This window comes from Camelus bactrianus, chromosome 33 (genome assembly GCF_048773025.1).
Source record: "Camelus bactrianus isolate YW-2024 breed Bactrian camel chromosome 33, ASM4877302v1, whole genome shotgun sequence".
Classification (NCBI taxonomy): domain Eukaryota; kingdom Metazoa; phylum Chordata; class Mammalia; order Artiodactyla; family Camelidae; genus Camelus; species Camelus bactrianus.
In genome coordinates, this window is record NC_133571.1 from 22,049,427 (window position 1) to 22,076,798 (window position 27,372).

At 58.0% G+C, this 27,372-nt stretch overlaps 1 protein-coding gene across 1 annotated transcript; it reads left to right on the plus strand.

Annotated features, from left to right (window-relative positions):
• The first annotated feature begins 5,714 nt into the window (after positions 1-5,714).
• On the plus strand, positions 5,715-26,868 carry ADAMTS15 (ADAM metallopeptidase with thrombospondin type 1 motif 15). The gene is made up of 8 exons (XM_010957880.3): positions 5,715-7,024; positions 16,661-16,793; positions 17,233-17,400; positions 17,606-17,889; positions 20,234-20,411; positions 21,417-21,598; positions 21,766-21,941; positions 23,416-26,868. The coding sequence occupies exons 1-8, from the start codon at positions 6,068-6,070 to the stop codon at positions 24,188-24,190; spliced, it is 2,853 nt and encodes a 950-aa protein (XP_010956182.3). The 5' UTR covers positions 5,715-6,067; the 3' UTR covers positions 24,191-26,868.
• Positions 26,869-27,372: the final 504 nt, after the last annotated feature.

Below are 27,372 nucleotides of genomic sequence, written 5' to 3' on the forward strand. Positions count from 1 at the left end.
AGGACTCGCTAAACCTCTAGGAGGAGAGCAGCGGGCTTCGGAGGGCTATCCATCCCCCGCAGATCACGGGCACGGTCTTGAGGGTGTCGTCTGTGCCGGCGTGCTTCCAGGGATCACATGATGCCCCCTGTGGCCCCTAAGTGGTTAAGGATCACCGTGTTAGTGCAAACTGTGATCTGTGCTGAATTCCAGGGAGTTGCGTTCCCTCAGTGCCTCAGTGTGGAGGGAAGGGTGTGAAGATAAACACAACAGGAAAAAAATGCCCTTTTTTAGTACAAAGTAACTGACACTCCTCTGTTCTGTTGGGGTGTCTCTGTGACTTTTTGTAAAAACTCCAAAGACAGTAGATCAGTCACATGAAGGCCATCAAGTTAAGTGTTTTTCTTACCCAAAGTGGTGATGTTAATAATTGCTGTCTCACCACGCCCCTTCCCCCACGTTTTGTGAAGATGAAGTCAGATAACATACATGCCCTCGTTCACAAATCATGTGCTGTTCTGTGTACGCCGGGTATCTTTATTTAAGGAGGAGAATGGGCTGATGGGAGAAAACACGGCATCTGGGAGGAACGAGGAACTTTACCTGGGGGCCTTGTCTGACCTTCTGACATTCCCACTGACTGCGCTGAGGTGCCTGAGGTTGGGGTTCAAGCTGTCTTGAGGCTACTCTTCTGAGTGCGGGCAGTGGTGGGCAAGAGTGTACCGGGAGGAGCAGAGCCGAAAGAAGCTTGCGTGGCAGAAGGAACCAGTGGCTTTCTAAATCCCCAGGCAGGAGTCAAAGATTTGGTGCTCACTTCATCTCCGTTCCAGGTATCGCTTCTGCGCCAGTGTATGTAAATCTATGGACTAAGTTACTAAACTGGGGAGCCCTGAGCTAGGAAGGTGGTGGCTGTTATCTAAGACCGTTTAACGGGGGGATTCAGGGTGCAAGAAGAAGGTAGCCTGGAACTATTACCCTGTGAATTTCCCCAAGCCACGTCAGAACCCTTTGTTCTAACATCCTAGCATCTAGGAGAACAGACACAGGACCTAAGTACCAGAGGGACTTCTACTAAATACTCAGCCCCAGAGGGAAGCAGAGTGGGTGGCGGAGAGGGAGAAAATAGAGGGAAATATTTCTTCTGAGCAGGGAAGAATGGACCCAGGCCCAGGGCTGGGATTCATGGGGCCTCAGATGAATCTCCAGCTACTTCAGCTGTCTCCACATCTGGGGGAAGAGCAGCCAAGAGCCCCCGCACTGGTGGGAGCCAGGGGACGGTGCCGCACTATGGTTTAACACTCCCCGAGCCTTCCGAGAAGCTTCCCGAACGCCTCTGTGAGCCTGTCTGCTCTGCCCACCTCTGCGGCACGGGCTCCCTGACAAGCAGATTACACATTCCTGGGATGTTCATGGATCGTTGCCAGAGAACAGTAGAGACATAACAGCATAAAAAAAACGGCAAGCTCCTTAATCTATTTTCTGATCGAAATGCTAACATTTAAGGCAATGGTTTAATAACACCTGATCTGAAGACTTGGGAGACTTCATTCACTCTGAAAATCAGAAGACCCACTGAACTCTTGCCTAGACCACAGGACTTCTTCCTCCTTTTAACCGCCCCTCCCCACCTCTGCTCTCTTTTCTCCTGTTTGGGGAGATATTCCAGGATGCTTGATTTTACAAGATGCAGAAGTCATCCTTGGTCCTGATGTTGGTGAATAATCAGAATCTGAAAGAAGTGAATTCTAAGTCTCCTTAGGGAATCCTGTGACTCCCTCCTCCCGGCCTCAGTGCATCACCCTTCTGGGTTGATCTACCTGGAACCTTCTGTGCCCACCTGACTCAGCCAAGCCATCAACTCCTGCCCTGGGGACAGCCATGGAGACTCCTGTGAAAGAAAAGGAAGCCCCAGTTCTGATGAGTTTCTAGTCCGGTGTGGCCATAGCCCAGCCTCAGGAGAAGGGCTTAACATTGAATTAGCAAAAAGCAAGCATGTTCAAATTGAATATTCATTTTCTAGAAACAGAATTCACAGATGCTGCGGGCACTAAGAGGAGAGGACCGTGTAGAGCTGTGTGAGTGGAGTGAAGTGGCTTCCTGTAAAAGGTGAGAATTGTGTAGACAGGCAGAGATGAGGCGGATAGGGCACTGTATGTGGGAGAGATGGCGTGCAGAAGTATTGGCTTCTGAGCAGAAGAAGCCAAAAGAATTAGTGTAGCTAGAGCCAGTAGAGCCAGGCTTTCACGGAAAGGGTGGAGAGGAATGCGCTTATAAGAGGAGAAAAGCGACTCTCTGGGTGGCCGTAGACAAGTAACTTTCTCTCTCTGGGCCTTAGTGGCCTCCACTAGGAAAGGGGGGTACTGGGCTGAGGTTCCATCAGAGAGGTGTAAGGAATTAATAATCGTGGGAGCAATGTGTTGGGCACCCCAAATTCTCCTAGGAGATAGCCGAATCCCCATTTTAGAGTGGAAATTCCTTGTCCACTGTGAGTGACCAAGCTGAGATGAGAATCGGGCCCATTCACTCAGTATTTAAGGAGAGCTCCTGTTTGCCAAGCACTGGGCAGGCCGGAGCGAATGAGGCAGGAGCAAATGAGGCAGAGGGTTCCACCTTCATTCTAGTTGTGGGACTGGCGGGGAGAGGGAGACAGTGAATGAAGAAGTAAGTGAACAAAATAGGTTTAGACACAGATAAATGCTGCAGAGAAAAATAAAGCACGGACTCTTAAGTGTAATTTTGGGCTTATTAGGTTGGGTGGCCGAGGAGGGCCTCCCTGAGCAGGTGGCACTTGGGCTGAGACCAGAAGGGCAGGGAGAGGTCAGCCTCATAGGTGAGGGGCGTAACAGGCCGAGCTGGAGGGTTCAGATCCGACAGGCCAGTCTTTCCCAGGGGGAGGAGTTGTCTTTCATTTCCCAAAGATCTGAAGATCCCACAGGACATGGAGAAGCAAGACGGTGGCACCTGCAGTGTTCTGGTATGGCAGCAGGGCCACCAAAGTGACACTGGGAGTCCTGAGCAGAGCTGGGAGAAGGTGGCCCCACCAGCTTTCCTCCTTTCTCATTAGGAATACTAGAAACTTCGGTAGGTGATGACGCAGTCATCTTGGAGGGTCAAGGGTCCTGGTGGTAATAATAATGAATAATAATAGCTCATAAGAATATTAACCATCCTACTAGGTAACATTTGATAACTTTTTTATGTACCAAGCACTTCCGAGTGCTGGTAAAGTACTCACTTATTTCATCCTCATAATAGGTATGGGATGTGGGTAGTATTATTATGCTAATTTTAATAATGAAGAAGCAGAGGCTTAAGGAGGTCCAGGAACTTAACCAAGATTACACAAATAAGAGGCGGCGGCACCAGGGTCCTCTGAGCCTGGCTCCTAGCCACCATGCCATGTGGCCTTTCATAGGCCACAAGCAGTCATTCAGTGTTGCCCTGGAAGTGGCCTTAGACCTTATCTCCACCAGAGATTTCCAGTGCAGTCTGCTGACTGAAGACCTCTGGTGGAAGATAACCCCTCTTCTTTTCACACACGAGAAAATGCAGAGTCGGGAATCAGATCAGTGATCGGAATGGAGTGTCCAGGCTGAGTTCCCCCAGCTTCTACTCAAGTTCTGTGTCCTGTAGCTCAGCACATCCCCAGAGCCTCAATTCCTGCTTAGGGACCCCCGGCAAACATGATGGGACAGAGTGGCAGCTTCCCAGGAGTGGAGATGCGTGTTAAACAAGGTACCACACAGAAAACTCTTCAGGGTGGGGCTCAGCGCAGACAGAGCTTGGTGCCTGCTGGTTCCTTTGAGAAAGTCACATGTGCTCAGGGGTGGTGGGGGAGGGGAAGCAAGGCAGGCTGGTGTGGTGGGGCCTCCCCCCTGGGCCTGCGGTCTTGAGCGACACACCACAGCCCCTACAACTTCCGTGGATCACAGTGAAAGTAAAATGTTGTCGGAAGCCTTGTAACTCACCAGGAAAACTGCTGGGTGTGGGGAACCAGGAGGTTGCCCTAAATAAGTGACTTACTATGGGCCTTGGCTGTCTTTAATTACAGGCCCTCTTTAAGCACACAAGCACAGAAGACCTTTGCAAACGTGGCCCTTCTCTCTCCCTCTCTCACGGTCCTCCGTAGGCACGCTCTCCCCTTCACTTGCAGAGCATAAACACCACCTCTCACTCATTCACATAATGAGTCTCAGCCCCGTGCCTCTCAGTTGACAGGGGGCCCAGGAGGATCGGGCATCTGAGCCCTCTTCCTGTTCCAAGGCCCCAGGGGGCTCCTCCAGCCTCCATCCGTTACGGGGAGAGGATGATGGGCAAAAAGTCGTCCTCAATGGACCAGCCCCAGCTGTCTCTCCTGCTCAATAGCTACTCGAGCAGCCACTTTCCTAAAAAAAATTCCAAAGTTCTTCCGCTCACCCTTTCTGGGCTTCAAGTCGTCACAGGCTCTCCCCTCCTGCTCCTCCTCTTGCAAACTCAACTCGGAGCCCTCTGGTCCTGGAAAGATTTTCTAGGTATCAGGAGAGCCCAGGAAAGCCTTCCTTCCTCTACTTGCCCTTCTTCCTCATCAGAAGAAAGAAGTTGATTTTGCGGAGAGAGAGGAAGGACCTCGAGGCCTGGAGCCTGAAACAGGGCCCCTTAGGCCCTCCTCACACTAAACACGAACTCATGGCCTGACGTCATCCCCCCGCCCCTGCCCCCGCTGCATTCTCACCCTCCCACTCCAGTGTCCTCCACGACCCTTGGTCAAGGATCAAATGAGAGAAAGTCAGGGAGAAGTAACTGTTTCTTGGTGATTTTTCTACTCTCCACTGGTTGCTCAGCCCCTCCCTGGAAGGAAGACCCCCTCTTTCTCCACATCCCCCTAGGCACTGGTGTGTGCTCCCCCTCCAGCCCCGAGTGGTGCACACGCTCCCACTGGGACCTGGTGGGAGCTCCCGTTGTGACACCCCCGCGGTGGGGAGGAATAATGGCTGGTCACTCAGTCCTGTCATGGAACGCCCGCCCTCTGCCCTTGTCCCTGGGAGCTGGGCGCTGTCCTGGAGGGTCGCTGGCTCCTGAGGCACAAGAGCACAGGTAATTGTGCTCGAATAATTACCAAGCGATGAGGGTTGCTGTTAGACATAATTTGTAAGTTCACATAATTAAAAGTTCAGTAATGCCTGTGTTTAATAGCTGACTGGCAAAGTTCTTGAAAATTAAGCACCTGCTCCAGTCCATCCAGCACACCACTGTCCCCAGGGCAGACTGGGTCCCAGCGGCCCTGGGTTCCGGAAGGGGTCTCCACGTGCCTGGGCATTCGCCCTTCTGGCAGCAGTAGCACATTTCCAGGGACACTGATGAAGAAACAGCAGGGATGTTGCAAGGGGAGGGATGAGGTGGGTCTCGGAGACGAGGTCAGCAGTGGGTCCTCATATCCAACTCCCGACCCCAACTACCTTGAGATAAAGGTTAAGCCCCAGGGAGCGGACAGATGTCGGTCCGGACGGAAGTGTCGGGCTCTGGGGCGCAGAGTGAAGGCAGACCGCAGACGAGACTCCCAGCGCTGGTTTCTCTGGCCAGCCCACGCCTCCTGCCTCAGCTCAAACGCCACTCCCTCCCCGCCAAGTGGCTCTCCGCTCGGGAGGCGGGACCGACTTATTCGGTGGCCCCAGGAGGCTCGGGGCTGCAAGCTTTGGGAGGCTGGGAGGGGAGGGAGGGCGCTGACTGGGCAGTCCAAAGAGGAGGGGGCCTTTAATAGGCTCGCCCAGCGCCTGCTTTGCGGCTCTGAGAGTGGCTGCGGTTCGGAGCAGCGGCCCGGCACCTCCCTCTACTTCGCGGCTCCAAATCTTCGTCCTTGCACTTGACAGCGGTTGTACTTAAGCTCCTGGGGCGCGCTTTGCTTGGAAAGGCACAGGTAGGAGGCGCGGGCCGCCGGGTGCACACTCACTGCTCTGGGAGGAGTCTCGTAACCTTGGCTTTCCTTTCTGGAAGCTGCGGGCGGCCCCGGGGCGTCGGTCGTTCCTGTGTGCGGGCTGCAGAGAGACCGTGCCGGCGGCCCGGGAGCCGGGCCGAGCCTTTCCGAGAGCGCGGCCGTGCGCTGCCCGGCGCCATGCTTCTGCTGGGCATCTTAACGCTGGCTCTCGCCGGGGCACTCGCTGGCGGCTCAGAGCCAGAGCAGGAGGTGGTGGTCCCCATCCGACTGGACCCAGACATCAACGGCCGCCACTACTACTGGCGGGGTCCTGAGGACTCCGAGGATCAGGGACTTATTTTTCAGATTACAGCATTTCAGGAGGACTTTTACCTACACCTGACACCGGATGCTCAGTTCCTGGCGCCCGCCTTCGCCACTGAGCATCTGGGCGTCCCCCTCCAGGGACTCATCGAGAGCTCTCCGGACTTGCGACGTTGCTTCTACTCTGGGGACGTGAACTCCGAGCCAGACTCGTTCGCCGCTGTGAGCTTGTGCGGGGGGCTACGCGGAGCCTTCGGCTACCGAGGCGCCGAGTATGTCATTAGCCCGCTGCCCAACGCCAGTGCGCCGGCGGCGCAGCGCAATAGCCAGGGCGCACACCTCCTCCAGCGCCGGGGCACCCCCGGCGGGCCTCCCGGAGATCCCACCTCTCGCTGCGGGGTGGCCTCAGGCTGGAACCCCGCCATTCTGAGGGCCCTGGACCCTTACAAGCCTCGGCGGAACAGTTTAGGGGAGGGTCACAGCCACCGCAGGTCCGGGCGCGCCAAGCGGTTCGTGTCTATCCCGCGGTATGTGGAGACGCTGGTGGTGGCGGACGAGTCGATGGTCAAGTTCCACGGCGCGGACTTGGAGCATTATCTGCTGACGCTGCTGGCCACCGCGGCGCGACTCTACCGCCATCCCAGCATCCTCAACCCCATCAGCATCGTCGTGGTCAAGGTGCTACTTCTCGGAGACCGCGACACGGGGCCCAAGGTCACGGGCAACGCCGCCTTGACGCTGCGTAACTTCTGTGCGTGGCAGAAGAAGCTGAACGAAGTGAGTGACAAGCACCCTGAATACTGGGACACCGCCATCCTCTTTACCCGGCAGGTGAGTTGATCTGTCACTTCTTTGGACCAGATGGCCCCCATTTTCTTGAGGTCACCGCCCTTAACTCTTCAAATGCCCTTTGTGTCGCGCAGTGCCCCTGAGTTTAAATTTCGTTGATCTCTTCCGAATGCCACTTTGGATCTTCCGGGGAGAGCCTGCGCCTAGGCTCGGCGGAGCTCTGGCTCGCGGGCAGCCGGACGCACGTGGGCGGTCAGCGGAACGCCTTGCTCCTTCGGAAGGTGTTGGCTTGGCGCGGCCAATGAGCTCCTCCTGGATCAGGCGCGGAGGGGCCGGAACCCAGGAGGTTGCCGCCCCGGAGCTGCAGTTTGTCTCCAAGGCAGAGAGGAGGCGCTCTGAGGATGGTGTTGGGGAGGTCCGCCCCTACTGTAAGGGGGCGTCTCAGTCCTTTCAGACACCTCCTTCCCAGGCTTCCTCTTTCTGCTTGTGGGAATGCAAGTTCAGCGCCTGCTACTTTCCTCATGGGTGACATGTTGTCATCCTCTGTCCTGGGCCTGGGAAACCTGGATTGGGATGAAGGAACTCATTTGTGATTTTTTTGTGGGCTCAAGTACAGGGAGTACTCCCTTCTTCCTCGCTGCTTCTCCTGCACCCTCTGTGCTGGGCATGCTTCCTTTGTGAGGGGCTTCAGGTCCATTCAGAGCAGGCAAACTAGTTAGAGTACCTGTTTGGAGCTTGGAATTTCAAGTGGAGCTTCACTTGGAGCTGAGTGGAGAACATCTCTCAGTTTTCCCTTATCCCTGTGGGCTGAGGTTGACCTGTTTGCCCTGATGCATGCTGCAGGCCAAAGCAGGCCAGGCTGCTCCTGACCCAGACTCACTGACACTTCGTATGACCACACTTGACGGCAGGACTCTGGCTTCTGCCCCTGGCCGTGTGCAAGTGGTGTGAGCTTGGATCCCAGCTGAAGGGTTGGAAAGATACCGAATCTTGGGATTAGGTCCCAAAAGCAGATCAGAAAAGCAGCTCTGCCTTTTGCTGTGGATTTACTGAAAATTTAGATTCATAGATGGTGGCGTGATCGGGTTCTGTGTTTTTGGATTCTTGAAATTTCTCAGCTTACAGGAGACTGGGAGGAAAGGGGTATCCCTGGGACCGGCTTCCTCTGATTTCGGGGGCTGTGACTTGAATCTGTGCCAGGCTCTTCTTTTGCTCACATCATAACCATGGCATTCTGGCGATGCCACTGCACCCTTGGTTACCTGTGGGGCCCCGACTCTCCACCGTATCCTGATGGACTGGAGCGCCCGGGGCTGGAGCTGGAGTCTCCACAACAACCCATTTGGCACAGCTGGTCCCTTCCTGGAGCTGAACTTCCTCCTTTCCCAGCCTTCTCCTCCTACCACCTGGTTCCTCTGGGGAGGGCTCTGGCCTGAGTCCATTTCTTTGCGCTCACTCTTCCAAATGAGCTCTGTAGAGCTGCCCTGCCCAGCCCCTACAAGCACTGCCTGAGTCACGGGGAAGAGGAGGTGGCTTCGACCTCCGCACACAGACCAGCTCGGCAGTCAGATGGCTGGGGGGGAAAGCGAAGGCCGAGAACAGGATCTCTTAATGGGCAAAGCAGCTGTTGCCCCATCTGCTACCGGCGATGCTCCTGTGGCGGTCACTCACTGGTCTAGAGTGAAAGGCCTCCGTCCCCGCTGCCTAGTGGCTGGGCTGACCTTTGGAACCAGCCCCTGGAAGAAGATTCCTGCTGGGAATATGGGCTACACCATCAGAAGGATCCGCCTTTGGGAGAAGAAGCAGTCGAACAGCGTGACAGCTTCTGTTTGTCAGTGTTGTGTGCTCGGCCCCAGGGGGCTATGTTGACCATGCATAATGGGTACAAGATGTATGGCCACTTGGGCCGGAAGCAGTGATGTGCAAGATGTGAGCCTTAGCAGCTGCGTATCCCTCAGGCGTCGAGAGGGCAGAGCAAGAGAGCGGGGAGCCGCGCTGGCAGGCCTGTCACCCAGGTATGTGCTTGACGCGTTAGAGTGAACATGTCCCCCTGCGTCCTTGCCAGCAAAGACTTCAGGGCCTGCCGCATTCTCAGAGTCTCAGGAGTGGCTCATTCCTGAACCCCCTAGGGAAGGTGCAGGAGGGGGTGAGAACACCAGCACGCAGCTGCTCCTTCTAGAAGGCCAGTGTGGTCTCCGGGTGCCCAGGGCAGGAGACCCTGCTGTACCCCCACACAAGAGGGACTTTTGTTTTACGTTGTAAGGGTTGGTAGTAATCCTTTAAATCGGATACGTGAGCGTCTCTGCTTAAACCCCATTTATTATGATGGTGGTTTCACCAATGCTTTTTCAAACTAAAATTTGAACTTAAAATATAAAATATGAAATTGAAAAAAATATGAAAATTTGAATTAAAAAATATATAATGTGTCTGGATAAGACATTTTTAGAAATGTGTTTTTTGGCAAATTACCTTTTGTCTCTAAGGGACCTTGGACTGATGGACACTTCTAGAGTCACCTGTTCCCCCAGAGAAACTGGAAAAATGGCGAGGACCCCTTTCTGATCACATTCCAGTTGTGGTTTTCATGGGGGGGGGTGCCGTTAGGAGGGGGTCGGGCTTGGTCGGAGATACTCCCTCCCAGGGAGCTCTAGGTGCCGGGGGTGCCCCGAGGGGAGCAGGAGGGGGGCAGGACCAGCAGGCCCTGGAGCTCCCTCTCTGACCAGGTCCGAGCTGCCGCGGTGGAAACAAACCTGGGCCAGGCCACAGGGAGCCCCGCTGTCCTCTTGGCAGGTGGAGGGAGGGGTGTGGGGTGTGGAAATCAAAACACCAGGAAGATGAGACCCAGGGAGGACCCTTTACTGTCTGCGGAGGAGAAGAAATGGGTCGTGCAGCAGGTATTTTGACCACGCGAGGGGTTTTGCTTGAAGCTGCAGAGCAAGTCCGTGTTCCTGAAGGACGTGTGCACGTCTGACTTTGCAAAGCAGTCAGCCTCTGGCCTCGTAACAGCAGGGTGAGGTCACACAGGGCTGCAACCAGGGTCTGAGAATGAGAGCCAGTCTTCCGGGGTGGACGTTCATTTCTACGAGAAGTTTCTACGACTTGTTGCTGCACACCGGGCAGGGGGAGCCAGGCCCTCCACGCCGAGACCCAGCAGGACCGCGCTTCCCCAAGGCGTCTCTCTCTTCAGGGCCAGCACCTCTGCTGTTCGGGTGGCTCTGGCTGGCTGGCTTCCATTCATTTGTCTGCACATTCTTTTACTACTTGTTAAGCCTCTGCTGTTTCCAGTACCATCCTGGGCTGTGGAGATACAGATACTAAGCTGTGGCCTCTGGCCTCCAGGAATTCGCTGCGTGTCAGGGACCCTGACAAGGAAATAACCCATTGCAATGTGGTGTGTAAATGCCCGGGGGAGGCTCCTCTGTTGAAAGCCCAGTGGGGGTCACGCTCTTCAGTCCTGGAGTCTGGGAGCCGAGGACAAGGGACAGACACTCAAAGGACGAAAGGACGAAGGATGGGCGGGAAGAAAGGAACTGGCGGTGATGGGAAAGGAGGCCTGTTCTCTACCTGGTAGGAGGCCAGCTCCTCCAGTCCACCCTCCGTTTTGCTCTTTGTGAAGTCCTCTCCTTGAGACTGTTTTCAGGATTCGCAGTTTGTGGGGTTTTGCCTGCTTGTGCCTCATTTATCTACATTTCCCGTCGCACTGAGAACCGTGTGTGCTGCCCTGATTTCCCCCGCACCCCCGTCTTCCTCTTGTGGGACCGTCGAGGCGGCGGGCTTGTCGGCACTCTCCTCTCGTCCTCTCTGCGTTCGTGCTCGCACCTTTCCACCCCTCACGTCCCAAGCTTGGCGCTTTGGCTTCCCGTTCTGGCCTTGGGTTTCATGGGGACATGCACGTGTCCCATAGTGTGCAGGCTGGATCAGCGTCTGGATCCTCACTTGAAGTAGAGGCCAGTTTTTTTTTCACGATAAACTAGTTGTGGTATGGCGGTGAAATTTGGTGTTCAGACGAAAAAAAGTGCTGATAAAAAAATGGTGATTATTTTATACACATATCCCCACACAATAAAGAGAAGCCTGATTTTGTCAGTCTTTCTTTGGAAGTCAGGCCTTGGAAGACGTTAGTGGAGAAAGACAGCTGTGGACTTGGTATTTAGTAGTTGGTAAATCTTTATCACTGAGTGGAAACTCAACGCCACTCCTCTGGGAAGGGGCTGGGGGTGAGAGAGGAAGGAAGGGAGGTGATTGCTCCCTGGCCTGCGTGGTGATTATTCTTCCGCCCCCTTGTCTTACAGCAAAGAAGGAAGCCAATAGTGATGCTGGAGGGAGGGGAGGAAGTTTGGAGAGAGGAATGTGCCCTGCAGTCTTTTCTTCCTTTTTTCAAGCGCTGGTTAGTCAGGAGGGCCAGTGAAACCTGTTGCTCCGCAGGCCCTGCCCTTCCTCTGCCCTTGAAAGCATTGTAGCTGTTGTTCGCGCCGTGCGGCACCCATGCTCACCTGGCCGTGACGCCTTGCCCGGGTCGCGTGGCACAGTGGAAGGAACACGGGCTTGGAGTCAGCAGAGCTAAGCTGGGGTCCTGGCATTTGCCCTTTTAGCAATGACGTTAAATGGATCAGCCGTTTGCACTTCCCTTTGCTCGTCCATAAAATGAGGGTGATGATGAGGAAGGGCTGTTGGTGGATGAGTTCCTGAGTGTTCCCGGATCGGTGCCGAGAGCAGCTGTGACCATCCCCGCCTCAGTGTGTCTGCTGTTGCCCAGTGATCCCCGATGTGTCCCTGGCCAGATCTTGGGTCGGGGGTGGTCTGGATTCGGCGCATTCTGCCCCGCTCCCCTGCACGTATGCCTGGCACGTCCTGTTTAGTGTGGAAGCTGTGGACTCTGCAGTTCCCATCGCGCTGATCTGTAAACTGCTTCTGGCAGGACGTCCCTACACCTCTGTAGCCCCTCAGATGGGCCGGTGGATGCCTGGTGGTTCAGTGTGCTCCCGGGCAGGAGGTGCCGTAGCAGTGGTGGAAGGACTGCAGAGCTCTGGGTGCTCAGGTCGCTCGCCTCCCTTCCCGGGGATTGGTAGTCCCACTTTCGAGGCTGTCAGGCTGCAGGGTAGGGAGAAGGAGTCTAAGGTTCTTTGGCATTTCATCTTGGCTCTTTACCATCACGTTTTGCCTGGAGGAAGGAGGGCCCAGCGAGGAGCCGGCAGACAGGGGCCCGGCAGGGACGGGTCAGTGTGTCAGGGCAGGTGTGGGACAAGGAGCCAGGGCTGGTGCAGCAGGGAGGCGCAGACATCACTCCTGGAGCCCTCGAGGCCCTTCGTCCTGCCGTTCCCCTCGCCCCGGGCCTCCCCTGGCCTCTCTCCACTTGGTGACCAGCCTGCTCTCTGGGGACAGGGGGTCTGAGGTGGACAACCTTGCCCCCTGGAGCTCCCCAGCCCCTGCATCCTTGGGGTTCACGTGCCCCAGAAGCAGCATGCAGTTGTGGGAAGGGCCCGGCTCTGAGGCTGCCCTGCCTGGATTCAGCCTTCACTCTGCCCCTCCCCGTCTAACCTTGGGCTGGGCCCCTTACTCGTCCTCAGAATGAGGCTAGTAGTGGCATCTCCTTCATAAAGCCGTCGTGCGGATTCCGTGAGCGAGGACAGGCGAGGCTGTCGGAGGGGCGTCGGGCACTCGGTCAGCATCAGCTGCCGTTGGACTCGAAGTGGTGGCTTCTGGAGAAAGTCTGGTCTTCCTGCAAGCTTTGGCTCCTCTCCTTTGTCACCGAGGTCGTTCTCGTAGTCCGGTTTCCCCCATCTCCTGCTGCAATGCCACTTTGTGCATCTTGAGAGATTTAGATTCTGTGGAGCAGGATCTGCTGATAGAAGCCCTCGGGGCACGTCAGCCTCCTCTCCCCTGGCATCCTGACTCTCGCAGCCCAGGCACTGAATTGGTAGTTTTTTTTTTTTTTTTCTTTCTAGCAAGGCAAGGCCCTCCCATCCTTGGGGATTACAAGCAGAAGTGGATTTGGGGTTGGGTGAGGAAATCCAGTGGCGCATGACAGAGATCCAGATGAGAAGCGGTCTGAAAGGGCCGTGTTAATGCCCGCACAGGGCGGTTGCACCAGCAGTTACCACCCTAACTCATGTGGTGTGATTCAGACCCCATTCTTCACTCCGTAGCAGCATGGCCCTGAGCCTCAGTTTCCTCACCTGCAGGATGAGAGGATGGGTAAGTTCCATGAGTGGTACGCTTGGATGCAGAGATGTGGCCGTGGACCTGTGCGCTGGCTCACTTGCCTAGGAGTTCACGTGCACAGGAGGTGGTCACACCAGAACATGTCTCTTCTGCCGCATTAAAAAAAAAGAGCGTGCTTGATTTCTCTGGGTCTGCCTCCCTTCACACTGCCGGAACACGCAAGCATCTTGGTACGTGGCGGGGCAGTGAGAGGAGGTGGGGGGGCTGCAGGGAAGGCAGCTGGGGGGGGATGGGCGTGTGGGGGGCAGTGTTGGTGAACGTGGCTTGGGCTGCTGCAAGGTGCTATCCTTGTTTGTTTGTTTGTTTTTAAGCCGTGGCTCCAATTATGTTATAAAAAGAGACGCTTAGAAAGGAATCATCCAGGAGGATTAGCTTCTTGGCCAGGATGATTCTTGGGTCACTTGGAAGAGCGGTTGCAGCTCTAAGAAGAAATGGCCAGTCACCAGAAACAGTGAGGCAGGTGGGGGCTGGGCCGGATCGGGCCTGCGCCCTCCAGGTAGAAGGAGCCAGAACAGTTTCCATTTCTGGAGACAAGTGCCAGAGCGGGAGAGGTTGAGGCGACTGGAGTGCATCTGAGTTCCTTCCAGAAGGGCTGTGAAGGAGGCCCGGCTGGGCCGGCGCGGCCGCCTGTAGGCGGTCAAAGCGCGGAGGCCCAGTAAGTCCCCACCCGAGCCCTGGCTAGGGGCAGAGGGCCAGGCAGAGCCCCCGAGCCCAGGCAGCTGCGTCTTCCCGCAGAGCCAGGCCGGCCACTGCAGGACCGCTGCTCTCAGCCACCCCGACCCTCAGGAAGTTCGCTGGCTCTCTCTTTCTTCCTCTTGTTTGATCCAGGGAAACTGGGATCTCTTGATGGAAAGAACAGGTTGCTCCTGGCCAGGAAGGGCCTGCAGCTGCATGTCTGCTTCAGAGAGAATCCACCCACCCCGAGAGGAAGGAGGCTTTGGGTTTAAGGACCTCCCGGCCGCGGAAGCAGGCCCCTGACCTCCGCCTGAGCTCTGAGCAGGGCAGGGGATGGGGCTCTGAATTTCCGCATGGGTGACTTCACGTCTCTGTGAGTCTGTTTTATTGACTACACAACGTGGGTCAGCAGACGAGGTCACCATTAGGGGTCTTTCCATTCTAAAAGCAGACTGTCCTGGGTGTTCCTTTTGTAACCTAGGGGCCTGAGGGGCTGAACACCCTGGGGTCCAGAAGGAGCAGAGGCTTAGGGCCTTGGGACCGTCTGGGTTCTAGTTGGGAGATGGCCCTGAGGACAGGAGTGACTTCCTGAAGTGACATTCCTGCGAAGTGATGGGCCAGGACCAGGCTCAGCTCCTCGGTGCTTGTGGCTGTGCCCTCCCTCCTACACCAGGCCACTGGCGAGTGTATATGTGGCCCCGGGGACACTGACATGCTTGTCCTGCAGGCTGGGACCTCCAGGCTAGAACTTTCAGGGGCGACCACCTTTGGGGGATCCTGTACTCTGGTGCCCTCTCCCTCTGCCCCTGCACGAGCCTTCCCACTTCCCTTCCACCCTCACCGTGGCCCTCCCCTCCCTTCCCAGCCCTTTCATCCACCCAGCCTTTCCTCAGCGGCCATGTTCCCTGAACTGTGGGTTGGGTGAGCCTCCCTCCTGCGATCTGACCATAGTTTTCTGGTTGCAGAACCCCGGGAAGGAGGGCTTTCTGGGGCGTGGGACTTCGGAGAGGGAAAGGTGCTCAGAAGAGACAGGAGCTGGAGGTCCATCTGGGGGTTCCCAGAAGTGGCAGAGGTGCCGTGGGTGAGCCGGGGACAGTCTTTCACCCGCCAGTGACTTCAGTGCCCTCTGGTTCAGCCTGATCACCCCCCGGGTGGTTCTCTGGCCAGAATCACTGTTAACTCATTAAGAGGTGTGACTGTCACCTGACCGTGGGAAGGCAAGTGTGACTGCTCAGGTGGTAAACTTCCGAGTGCTCTGGATTAAATTTTGCCGAGTTTCTGTACTATGACCACGTTTCCTCCTCTGTCCCCTGGCCCCACTTATGCGTGCTGGCTGCCCGCCGTTTCCCCACGTCAGCACGCACACGCACGCACACAGCCCTGAAGAGGCACGCGGCTGAGGACGCCCTGTGTGCGTGCTGTGTGAACGCCTGGCTCCCCGGGAGACCACGCCAGCACGTTCTCCTGAGCGTGAACTTGGGAGCTGCTGGGTGATCAGCTGGGACAAGGTGGAAGGAGCGCGAGTGTCCGGTCCTCAGACCCCAAGCGCACGTGTCTGCTCTGGGACTCGAGCTCCTTTGAACTTCAGAGAAGTCCAAGGAGGGTGATGATAACAGTCATTTTTCCAGTGGGGTGTTGGAGGGCTAAATGGGGCCCTGTGTGTCAGGTGCGGGCCAGCGTCAGCACTCACTGAGGCAGCACCGTGATCGGCTGTGATCGCGGTCTCAGCCCACACCCTTGACCAGGGGGTGTGATCACGCCCGAGCCGCCTCAGACTGTGGCAGGGACTACGGGGGATGCTGCAGGTCAACCTCAGGCTGTCAAACAGCGTCCCTGTTAAAGGCGGGGATGTGACAGAGAGGATGTCAGCGTCACCCATTCAAAGCGTCTTCTCAGGAGGAGCAGAATGTGTCCTGGTGTCTTTTCCTCTTGCCAGCTCCCGGGCACTTAAGGTGCCGGGACGCGTTGCTAGCCTGTAACGCTCAGTGGGTCCTGTGAGATGGCCGCCCTGGAGCCCCATGTCCCGTCTGAGTCCTCGAAGTGTGTCGCATCCGGGCTGCTGGAGGCCCTGGTCCCGCTGCGGTGTTTCAATACAAAGACGGCTTTCTTACTTAGGTCACAACCCATTTAACGTATCTTCTTTGCAGCAGCCGTCAAGCCCGTGGTCCCCTGAGCGTCTGCTGCCAGTGGAGCTGGGTCTGGATCGGGGCTTGTGTCTGCCTCGCTCTGCCCCCTCCCAGCCCACAGAAGCCAGGCCTCAGGCAGGGTGGGCCCTTGGCCGGAGACCCTTTGGCAGAGAACCCAGCCTTAATTCATGGTTGTCCAAAGGCAGTCACCCACCAGGGACTGAGGCTCCCAGGGCTGACGGTGGACGGGATTGTGCTGGCCTTCCACCCCCGCCTGCCCAGCCACGGCCGGAACCTCACCCAGCTGGGGAGTCGCCCTTTTCAGGGCTGCCAGGCTGCCTCTGTACAACGCGGTGTCCTTCCAGTTTAATGTCGTACCTCCCTAATTTGCCTCCCTGGGTAGGATTTGGGCAGAGTCTGCTCAGCGAGCCGCAGAGCTTTCTTCCTGAGGCCTGCTCCCTCCACCTGCGCTCATTCCACCAACAATAGCCCCATGGCGCTTGGGAGGAGGGCCTGGCCGGGGGGTGCTAGCCTGGTTGAGCTCGGAGTGGGGCGAGTGGACCGTCCAGTCAGATGTCCTGCCTTCCCTTCTGGTCCCTTCTGTCACTGTCCCTGACTCCTGGCTGCCTTCTGCCTCTCCCCGCCTCGGCAGGACCTGTGTGGGGCCACCACCTGTGACACGCTGGGCATGGCTGACGTGGGCACCATGTGCGACCCCAAGAGAAGCTGTTCAGTGATCGAGGACGACGGTCTCCCCTCGGCCTTCACCACCGCCCATGAGCTGGGTGAGGCAGGAGGGCCCTTCTGGGGGCCTTCCGGGTTTGCCTGGGCGTTTAGGCCGGGGGTCGGCATTTGTCCTAGCTCCCTCATGCCCTGAAGCCTTGGGGTCCTTTCTTAGGCCCAGAGTCTGCCTTAGCAAGGGCTTATTTTCTCCCAGTTGCCCAAGCCCAGTTGCCCAGTGATGCTGTCCGAGGGTCTCATTAGTGAGCCTCTGTTAGTGCTCTGCTGTCCTCACTGAGCCCAAACCTGGTGGACGGGAGGGAACGTCCAAGAACAGGCTCTCGAGGACATTTGCAAAGCGATCTACCCTCAGGCAGCAATGACCCACCTGAAAACCACTGACACGGGCTCTCTCGCGCCCCCACCTGGTGCCCCCACCCCTCACGCCTTCTCACCTGTAGCCCACATTCTTCTGCCCACTGAGTCCTTTTGCCTCTCCCTCAGGCCACGTGTTCAACATGCCCCATGACAATGTGAAAGTGTGTGAGGAGGTGTTTGGGAAGCTCCGAGCCAACCACATGATGTCCCCAACGCTCATCCAGATCGACCGTGCCAACCCCTGGTCGGCCTGCAGTGCGGCCATCATCACTGACTTCCTGGACAGCGGGCATGGTAAGCCGGGTGTCAGAGGAGGTGGGCCCGCCCTCTCCGGACCTGTCTGTCCTGTCACCTCCGGCATGCATGGCCCGAGGAGTCAGGCTCTGACGCCGTCCATCCCGTGGCCCTTGCTCCATTCTCTCCCGGCCTGGAGCCCCGGTGCTGGCCACGCCCCAACCTTCCAGGCTCCTCCCTAACGAATGCCCTCGGCTCCCTGCAGGCGACTGCCTCCTGGACCAGCCCAGCAAGCCCATCGCCCTGCCCGAGGACCTGCCGGGCGCCAGCTACACCCTGAGCCAGCAGTGCGAGCTGGCCTTCGGCGTGGGCTCCAAGCCCTGTCCTTACATGCAGTACTGCACCAAGCTGTGGTGCACCGGCAAGGCCCGGGGCCAGATGGTGTGCCAGACCCGCCACTTCCCCTGGGCGGACGGCACCGGCTGTGGCGAGGGCAAGTTCTGCCTCAAGGGGGCCTGTGTGGAGAGGCATGACCTTCACAGGTACAGGGTGAGTGAGCTGCAGCGGCGCGGGGAGGGGCTGCTGGGGGGCAGACTGTGGGCCCTCTGCCGGGGATCCGCCCCGGCGCACGTGCTGTGTGACCCCAACTGTGCCTCGATTTCCCTGGCTGTGGTCCTATCCCCTTCTTGACTCTAAAACCAGATGGAGAAGGCATGGCTGGTCAGAGAACCTGCTGAAGCCTCGGGCAGGTGGGGAGCCTTCTGCAGGGGCAACCGCTGGGCCCTGAGCCGCAGCCCCTCCTCCCCAGCTCTGACTGGCTCACTCAGGGCTCCTTCCTCTCTGCCCTCGTCGGGTGCTGAGGGCCCGAGGTGAGCCAGGCTCAGAACCCCGGCATTTGTTACACCAGAACCAAGCTTCAGTTTCTGTTGTGGCTTTTGAAGTTGGAACTAAAGGAACAGAAGTTATTTTTTTCCTGATGAATAGGAATAGCAACCAGACCCAAGCAAATTCGGAACCCCAACTATTCTCTGAGCACATTATAGATGTTGTGTACTCCAGGTCTCGGGCTGGGGTCGCAAAGGGATTTGGACTTTTCCAGATAACAGAACAAGAGGTCCGTCCTCTCCCTTGACCCTGGTGGCCATCGCCCCTCTCCTGCCCCCGCCCTGGCCACAGGAGGGCTTGCCTTGGGGTTTTATGCACACAGAGGTCATATAATAAAAGAGCCTTCACCGAGGACTTTATCAGTTGCCCTGAGATGGGTGTGGTCCAGAATTATATAAAATCTTCTGTGTTCTGGGAATATATATTTAATTAAAGCTTTGTTCATTTATTAAGCAACAACCCACTGTATTCAGGGATCTGAGTAAGATACTGCATTGGTCAGAAAAGCAAAAAAAACCATGGGCTACGTCAGAGGGGCCTCGCAGTCTAGCGGAGAAGCTGGAAAAGTGACTGTAAAATAAAACACAGACGGGTGCGCATTGCGTGTTAAGATGCAGTTGCTTTGAGGGCAGGGATTTGCTGCACATGGTGCCAGGCATGTAGGAGGAATTCAACAAATATCTGGTGAATGACAGATTGAATGGCAGGAGTGTTTCTTGTAGGAATGGGAGGAAGAAGTGATGCCAGGTTAAAAAAAAAAAAAAAAACAGCATCATCTCAGAAGCCACAGGAGCAAAGTTAAATATTGACTCGGCCTTGAGGGGGTCACTGCTGGCCTTTGAGAGGGCGGCTCCCATGGTTCGATGGGCAGAGCCGAGGAGGGAGGAGGTAGAAAGAACGAGTGCGGTGACTGTCAGGAGGGGAGGGGACGGAAGCAGGGGGGCTCTAGTTAGAGGAGAAAGCAGGGTTAAAGGAAAGTGTTCCTTTACAGGATGAAACAGACGTGCTGACACAATGAAACAAGAACAGTCTGACAGAGGACAGCTCTGATAAATGCGCCGAGTAGCTACCTAAGTTAAAGTATTTGTCTCGCACGCAGCCGGTTCCCGACTGGCTCCGTGCGGGCCGGTGGCTCTGGACTCGGCACTTCCATCCCAGCCTCGCTTGGCCGGGCTGCTTCCTCGGCTGCCCAACTTCTGTGTGCTCGGGGGTGAAAACTCACTTTACTGTCAGCCTAAGAAAAACATAATGAAGACTAAATTTTCGATCCCCTCTCCACCTTTTTGAAAAAGAAAACAACACTACAGAATTCACCCCAAAGCCAAACAGAGTTTTAGGATTGCTTGATAGCTGCTGTCTTTATCCCCCCTTTGTACAAATGTTAGATGTGCTTGCAGTGAACTTTCTCAAATTCAGCCCCGCACTGAGGTGGACACCAGTCTGGTTTGGTGAAAAGTCTGAGTTACAGAAACCCTACAAATGAAAGTGCTCAGATGCCTGTGGCGACACGGTTCCCCGGCCGGGCTGGGGCCGGCCCCCCTTTAGCTGCAGGGACCCTCGTAGGCACAGGAACAGTCGATATGGAGAAACCTCGAGCTGCACGGCGCTAGGATGCATCACACACGTCACACTGTTTAACAAGCTTACACCGAAGTGTTGCCGACCCCGTTTTTGCAGACGAAGCACCTGAAAGTTGAGGGATCATCGCCCCTTGCTCAAGACCGCCTGCGTGGCGAGGGCAGAGGCTTTGGTGGGATTTGCCCGCCTGACTCCACAGCCCAGAGGCCAGTCCTCTGAGCGGCCTCGGGCATAGCTGGGAGCAGCGAGCATCTGCTAATCAGCAGGTTGAAGTGCTGTGCGCGCCCGGGCGCAGGGTCATCCGCTGGTCATTTCCCCTCGTGACACAGAATGGGTTTCGTTCTGGTGGGATGGGATGGCGGAGGCTGTCCCATGTATCTCCCCTGTGGTCCCTGACCCCCACAGGGGTGTAACAGACTCTTCTTTACAGGTGGATGGCTCCTGGGCCAAGTGGGAGCCCTACGGCCCCTGCTCCCGCACCTGCGGCGGGGGCGTGCAGCTGGCCCGGAGGCAATGCAGCAACCCTGCCCCTGCCAACGGCGGCAAGTACTGCGAGGGAGTGAGGGTCAAGTACCGCTCTTGCAACCTGGAGCCCTGCCCCAGCTCAGGTGAGGGGCAGGGCAGCCGCGGCGGGCCTGGGGAGGCGGGCCGGAGGCCACAAAGTTACCGCAGTCAAGATTCTAACCCCCGGGACCGAGTCTGGAAGTGGAGCCGGGCAGAACCCTCTTGGGATCATTCCTCTGCCTACCCACATTTGCCCGGGGTGTTTCCTACGGTGCTGAGTTTGGGAGGCTAAGTGGCCCGAGAGCATGAGACCCCAGAACCCTTTTCATTAAGCGCCCACCAGCCCATCTCTGTAAATAGGAATTCTTCATCCACGGCCCCTCAACTTGGGTGGGAAGAAAACGACAGCTCCATATTTACTAACCTTTTAATCTAAAATTTAGTATTTCCTTCCATTAGAAATCAGTATTTTCTAACTAGCCTCTCCATCTAAAATTTAGTGTTTCTTTTAATTAGGCAAAAAGCTCCAGTGCTAGCAGCAGCACCTCTGGCTCTGCCACTGATAGAAATCGCAGGTGTTTTCATGTGATGCCTCAGTGGTTACAGATTTCTTAACACGCCATTTGCACTCATCTCTACTTTAAAGTTACAGTAGTTAGTAGACTTACTGTTGAATCTTGTTATTAAATGGGTTTGCAAGGAAGCACATACGTCACAAGTACGTTTCCAGGGGTACTGGTGGTTGTATATGACTGTAATTGGTATTCTTTGTCATCTGTGTATGTATCTTACACATTTAAGAACATTCTGAAAGCAGCTTCAACAGCCCACTGAGGGGTTCTATTTAGGATTCCTGTTACGGGGGAATTTAAGGCCAGACGACCGGGGAAGGAGGCGCATCACCTGGGGGAGGCGTTGCCATCGTATCCTGCGTGCTTTGGTCCTTTGAGGTGGGGTGGCTTCTGCGATGAGGGCCACTGGCTGAGGAGGGGGAGGAGCCGTTGGGGGGGGGGCGTGCTGAGCAGCCCCGGTAGGCGGGGCTCTCCCCTTTGCCCTCTCCCCCACCACCCCGCCCTTCAGCTCCCTGCACGTACTTCCCCCACCCACAGCCTCTGGCAAGAGCTTCCGGGAGGAGCAGTGTGAGGCCTTCAACGGCTACAACCACAGCACCAACCGGCTGGCCCTGACCGTGGCCTGGGTGCCCAAGTACTCGGGCGTGTCTCCGCGGGACAAGTGCAAGCTCATCTGCCGTGCCAACGGCACCGGCTACTTCTACGTGTTGGCGCCCAAGGTGGGTGAGCCGCTGGGGGATGCCTGGGCAGGGGCACATCCTGCTTCTACGTGCTGGCGCCCGAGGTGGGTGAGCTGGGGTGGGACGCCTGGGCAGGGGCATGGTCGTTGGGGAGCCTCGAGCTGAGCTGCCCCCGCTCCTCTTCTCCCCCTCCTGGGCCACTGCAGGTGGTGGACGGCACGCTGTGTACCCCCGACTCCACCTCGGTCTGCGTCCAGGGCAAGTGCATCAAGGCTGGTTGCGACGGGAACCTGGGCTCCAAGAAGAAGTTCGACAAATGCGGGGTGTGCGGGGGAGACAATAAGGGCTGTAAGAAGGTGTCCGGACTCTTCACCAAGCCCATGTGAGTCCTGTGCCCTGGAGGGCGCAGCCAGGGCACAGGGGTGGGGCGGTGCATGGAGCTGCCCCCAGGCATGGGAAGCTCGGCGTAGATGGGTAAATGCCAGATCCTGCCCAGACCCCGTGCTTGCCTGTGATTACGATGTTCATTCATTCATCCAACAAAGACGAGAGTGAAGAGGAGGCTCGGGTAGGACCCCGCTGGGCGGGAGATGACACTCAGGGAGACAGCAGGGTTGTCAGGGTCTGTGTAGAGCTCTAGGGTGAGACTGACCTGCATTCAGATCTCAGCTCCTCATTCTCTAGGTGACCCTGGGCAGGTGATTCTAGGTTTCCTCACCTGTAAAGTGGTTTCAGTGCTAACGTGTTTCACGTCCAGCTGTTGCGAGGATTAAGGGAGCTAATTAAAGTGAAATGCCTAGCGCAGTGCTGGGCGCGTGATGAATGCTAACTGGACGCTCGTGAGGAGGGTGACACACCAAAACACACCTGGGGACAAATGTGACCGCCTCCCCCCTTCCTGAGCGTCAGGCCCTGGCCTTGGGACGGGATGGAGGTGAGAGACGGCAGAGCGGGCGGCTGGGGCTGCCTCCGGGGCGATGGGCGCCAGGGCAGCTGGGGAAGTGTCTCTGGCCTCTTCTGCTCCCACCTCCAGAGCCTCGGCTCCAGGCTTTCCGAGGCCCAGAACGTTCCTTTGTTTTCAGGGGGATGTGCCCCCTGGAGAGCCCAGACCCGAGGTCTGGGAGAAGCAGGCGGTGGCGGGGGTGTGCAGGCGGGGCCCTGCTGTCTCCGTTGAGAGTGTGGTCGGCTCTGACACCTAGAAGCCCAGGTGCTGGTGACAGCAGGGCCTCCGTGGTTGTCCAGGGCCCCCGCCTGACCGGCCCCCAGACACAGTGCCCTCGGCTGAGCCCCGCTGGCAGCTTCTCTGGGAGCTCGGGCGCTGCGGCTGTTGCAGGCTGTCCTTGTCCCTCAGGGGGCCTGCGGGGGAGACCGATTGGGGAATTTAAGGCAGACCCCCCAGACTTGCTTCACTGGCTGAATGGCAGGTGTCCCATTCATGAACTAGTGGAACCAGAAGGAGCCTAAGACATTTCAACCTGCTCCTTGCTCAGATGAGGACACCAGTGCCCGGAGAGGCTGACTTGCTTAAATCAGGGGGAGGGTGTCCGAGCCAAGGCTTGGTGCAGGTCACTGGCTCCAGGGCTACATCCCTGCAGACATCGAACCCCAGCCCTGTCATCTCCCTTCCTCTTCCCCTTCCTCTCTCCCGCTCTGGAGGCGACACAGCTGGTGTGTCTGGCTGTGCCTGGTGTGACCACGGTTTCACTACCGCTCAGTTTGTGTGAGCCCTGAACACGGCTGTGTCAGGGGCCTGCGCCGGGTTTATGAAAGAATACAGGTCACGGAGTCACGGCATCGGAGGGCAGGGAGGCCCTCACACCCGGGTGCCTGTCTGACCTCGACCCCTCCACCCCCAGGCACGGCTACAATTTCGTGGTGGCCATCCCGGCAGGCGCCTCCAGCATCGACATCCGCCAGCGCGGCTACAAGGGGCTGATTGGAGACGACAACTATCTGGCCCTGAAGAACAGCCAAGGCAAGTACCTGCTCAACGGGCACTTCGTGGTGTCGGCCGTGGAGCGGGACCTGGTGGTGAAGGGCAGCCTGCTGCGCTACAGCGGCACGGGGACCGCGGTGGAGAGCCTGCAGGCCTCCCGGCCCATCCTGGAGCCCCTGACGGTGGAGGTGCTCTCGGTGGGGAAGATGACGCCGCCCCGGGTCCGCTACTCCTTCTACCTGCCCAAGGAGCCTCGGGAGGACCGCTTGTCCCCGCCCAAGGACCCCCGGGCCCCCTCGGTGCTCCACAACAGCGTCCTCAGCCTCTCCAACCAAGTGGAGCAGCCGGACGCCCGGCCCTCTGCACGCTGGGTGGCAGGCAGTTGGGGGCCGTGCTCAGCCAGCTGCGGGGGTGGCCTGCAGCGGCGGCCGGTGGACTGTCGTGGGTCCCCCGGGCCACGCAGGGCATCTGTCTGTGACGCCGCCCACCGGCCGGCGGAGACACGTGCCTGCGGGGAGCCCTGCCCAGCCTGGGAGCTGGGGGCCTGGTCACCCTGCTCCAAGAGCTGTGGCCGGGGCTTCAAGAGGCGGCCCCTCAAGTGCGTGGGCCACAGGGGGCGGCTGCTGGCGCGGGACCAGTGCGACCTGCGCCGGAAGCCTCAGGAGCTGGACTTCTGCATGTTGAGGCCATGCTGAGCGGGGCTGGCCCTCTTCCTCACTCTCCACCTCCGTGGGGCTGCCATGGGCAGAGGGCAGTGGCCGGGGGCCCAAGCCACAGGGTCCCCCACATCCAGGGACAAGGGCCTGGGTGGGGTGAGAGGCTCCCTCCTCCCCCCCCGGTCTGGGCGGGGAAGGCAAGTCACTAACGCAGTCTACCTCATGCCCGGCTCCTCTGGGTCCAGCCTCGGGGAGAGGCTGAGAGGTGCTCAGACGCTGGGCCGGAGGCTCGGGGGCCCATCTCCGAGGGACCTGGAGGATGGGCTCCTCCCAACGGGACTTCAGGGACCTTGGCCCCCGTCAGGGAGGCTACAGGCTGCTGGAAGAGCCAGGGCCCAGCAGCCTGGCACCCTCAGGGGGCCCCAGGGCTCTGAGCCGTCTCTGAACAAGGCAGGTCATTATGGTGCTGTCAGCCACTTTGTTTTCTCACCGACACGAACTGAACAGTGAAAACTGGCCGGGGGTGGGCTGAGCTGAGGGGTCAGTGGGGTTGGTGTAACTGGAGCCTGGGCCACTCTGTTTGGGATGAGGTGTGTGTGGGGAGTCCTGATTTCAGCCGTCCCTTACAGGGTCACCTCCTCTCCCTGTGCCGTCCTGACAAGTGGGGTGCCTGACAAGTGGGGGTGTTTCGGCAGGTGTCCTCCGCGGCTTTGCAGGTAGAGACAGGTAGTCAGGAGGGAGACTGGCCTTCTTCAAGAGGGAGCTGAGCATTTAAAACAAAGATGCTGAGAAGACTTCCCAGGGGTGGATTCTGTGGCTGAAGCAGGAGTTTGAAGAGAGATCTAGAGCATCCTACTGTCCCTGGGCCTGGGTCTGAGCTTTGGGAGAGTGTCACCCTGGGATGGGGAGGAGGAGGCCCCAGTTCTGCTGGCGTCTTCCTCCAGAGAGGCAGGTGTAAGCAAGGCTGATACCTTCATCCAGCACTGCCATAGTCCTGATCCCACTAAGGGGGCCCTGGGACACGCCCGGGAGGGCCAGGTGCGGGACATGCATGTGGACGTCATCAGACAGCCACACGCGGTCTGGCCTGGGCATACCACATTGCATCACAGGCTGCAGTTTCTGCAGTTGGATAATGGGGTTCACTGTTTGCTACCTCAGGCTGTGCTCTCTGGGAACCCACCCTTGTCCCTCCCCAGGGGCAGTGGTGACCCTGGTGCTTCCAGCAGACGCAGCTGTCGTCCCCTGTAGTCTGAGCTGCCCAGACTCAAGAGTGAGCTTGGGTGCATGCTTCCTGGACCCACAGCCCAGCCACCCACCGAGCCTCCAGATGCGACGACAGGGTCTCTCTCTCCGGCTGCTTTGGGGACAGGTTTCAGGAGGCACAAAGGCAACTGGCTGCCCCGGGGGCCCTTAGCAGCCACCAGCAGGAGCTGCTGGAGACGGGCGCATCTTGGAGATGTGCTAGTGGGGTAGAGGCCAGGGCGTTTCCTGCAGCTCCAAGTGGGAAGGCGTGGTGGGGTTAGAGCTGTTTGTCCGAGCAGGCTCCTCCTTGAGGGTGCAGCTGTCCCAGCACGGACATGGGAGAGTCCGCTTCTGAGTGTAGGGCGTGAGGCCTGGTCCTCAGTGAGGTGACATCACAGCAAGTGTCTTCCCTGGGGAAGGCAGTCAGTCCCCCCTTTTTTTTTTTTTTTTTTTTTTTTTGGTTTCCACTAATAGTCACTCCACAGACCAGCCTGCCAGCCAGGCACGGCCGGGGTGGTGCTCTTACCCCAGGCTCAGCCTGGCCGAGCCCTCAAACACGCTCCTGCACGGGGCGGAGGGCAGGCGGATCGCTGCGGCAGGGCTGCGGTCACCCTTGAAGACGGGAGCGAGGAGGAATCCCGCCCCCGCATGAGTGAACACTGCGGGGCTGCAGGGCACCCGGGGAGACGTGGACCCCTCTGGCTGACGACAGCACTGCCCCCGGGCCTGGTGCCCCCATCCTCGGGGAGGAGAGGGTGGCTTGGGGGCTGTGCGGAAGGGGCAGGGATCTGGGTGGGGGTGGGGAGGGAAGGGAGCCGCCGTCGGCGGGGGCGCCTGGCCTCCGGCACCGCGGCCTTACCAGTCATTTCGAGGAGGGACAACCGACCTTGTTCCTGACACAAGCTGGGCCTCGATGCTCTTTTCTGTCGTGATGCTTTTCTATTTCCTTTTTAAAAGAAGTACAACCAAGACAGCTTGGGAGGTGTGTCTTGTCTTGGACATTTCTCTAATCCAACCATACTCTCCACGGCTGAGCAGAGACACGCCTCAAGGCACAGGCGAAGGTGCAGGTGGCACCTCACGGCTCTGGAAGAAGAGCAGCATTCCCGGGGCCGCAGCAGCCTCTCCTGGGGCGTGGACAGTAAGGACCTGGGCTTGGGAGCCCCTGCCTCCTCTGCCCATCGTGTGCACTGATTGGAGGAGCCCAGCCTCGTGTGCCTTGCCGTGCGGGAGCGGGGGCTGGGGAGCTGAGGAGAGGTGGGGGGACCTGAGTGTCCCCAGCCTGGGCGTTGGCTCCCAGAGGCACTAGACACTGTCACGTACGGAGCCCCCGTTGTGTTTGGTTCTTTTGCATTCCGTGTGCTGCAGAAGGAAGGAGGACCTGGGTGCGGCTGGGCTGTGTATACTGTGTATACGTGGGAGCTGGCCACTGCGGGGACAACGGTTCACTCCTAATAAAGTTGTATTTAAGACCCGTGTCCTGCCTCTGTGACTTCACCTCAGCTCCACACATACTCCCCGTGCCTACTGAGCACCCACTGTGTGCCCGCAAAGGTGCCAGGGGCCACGATGCCACAGCACAATCCCTGACCTGGGCAGCTCCCAGGCTGGCCAGGAGGCAGATGGGGACAGGTGAGGAGATGGAGGAGGGGATGGGCCGATGCTGAGAAGGAGAACTTGGGTCGGGGTGTGGGGCGCGGGGCTGAGTGACCGGGAAGGGCTGGCACACCCCGGAAGGGGCACATCCGCTGAGAGGGGTGGGAGCCCTTCAGCAGGGGAGCGCAGGCTGGGGCTTGTGGGCTCCTGAGGGAGCGGCTGTGGGGGTGGGCCCCGGGTCAGGGGGCCCACCATGTGGGGGCTCCAGGCACCTGGCTTAGGAGGGAATCCCAGGTCTCCTGAGGGGAAGTTTCACTCTGTCTGGAGCATGTTTCCCTCTTCCTACTTCTGTCGTGGCCGGACGGTGTTAGCAGATGTCC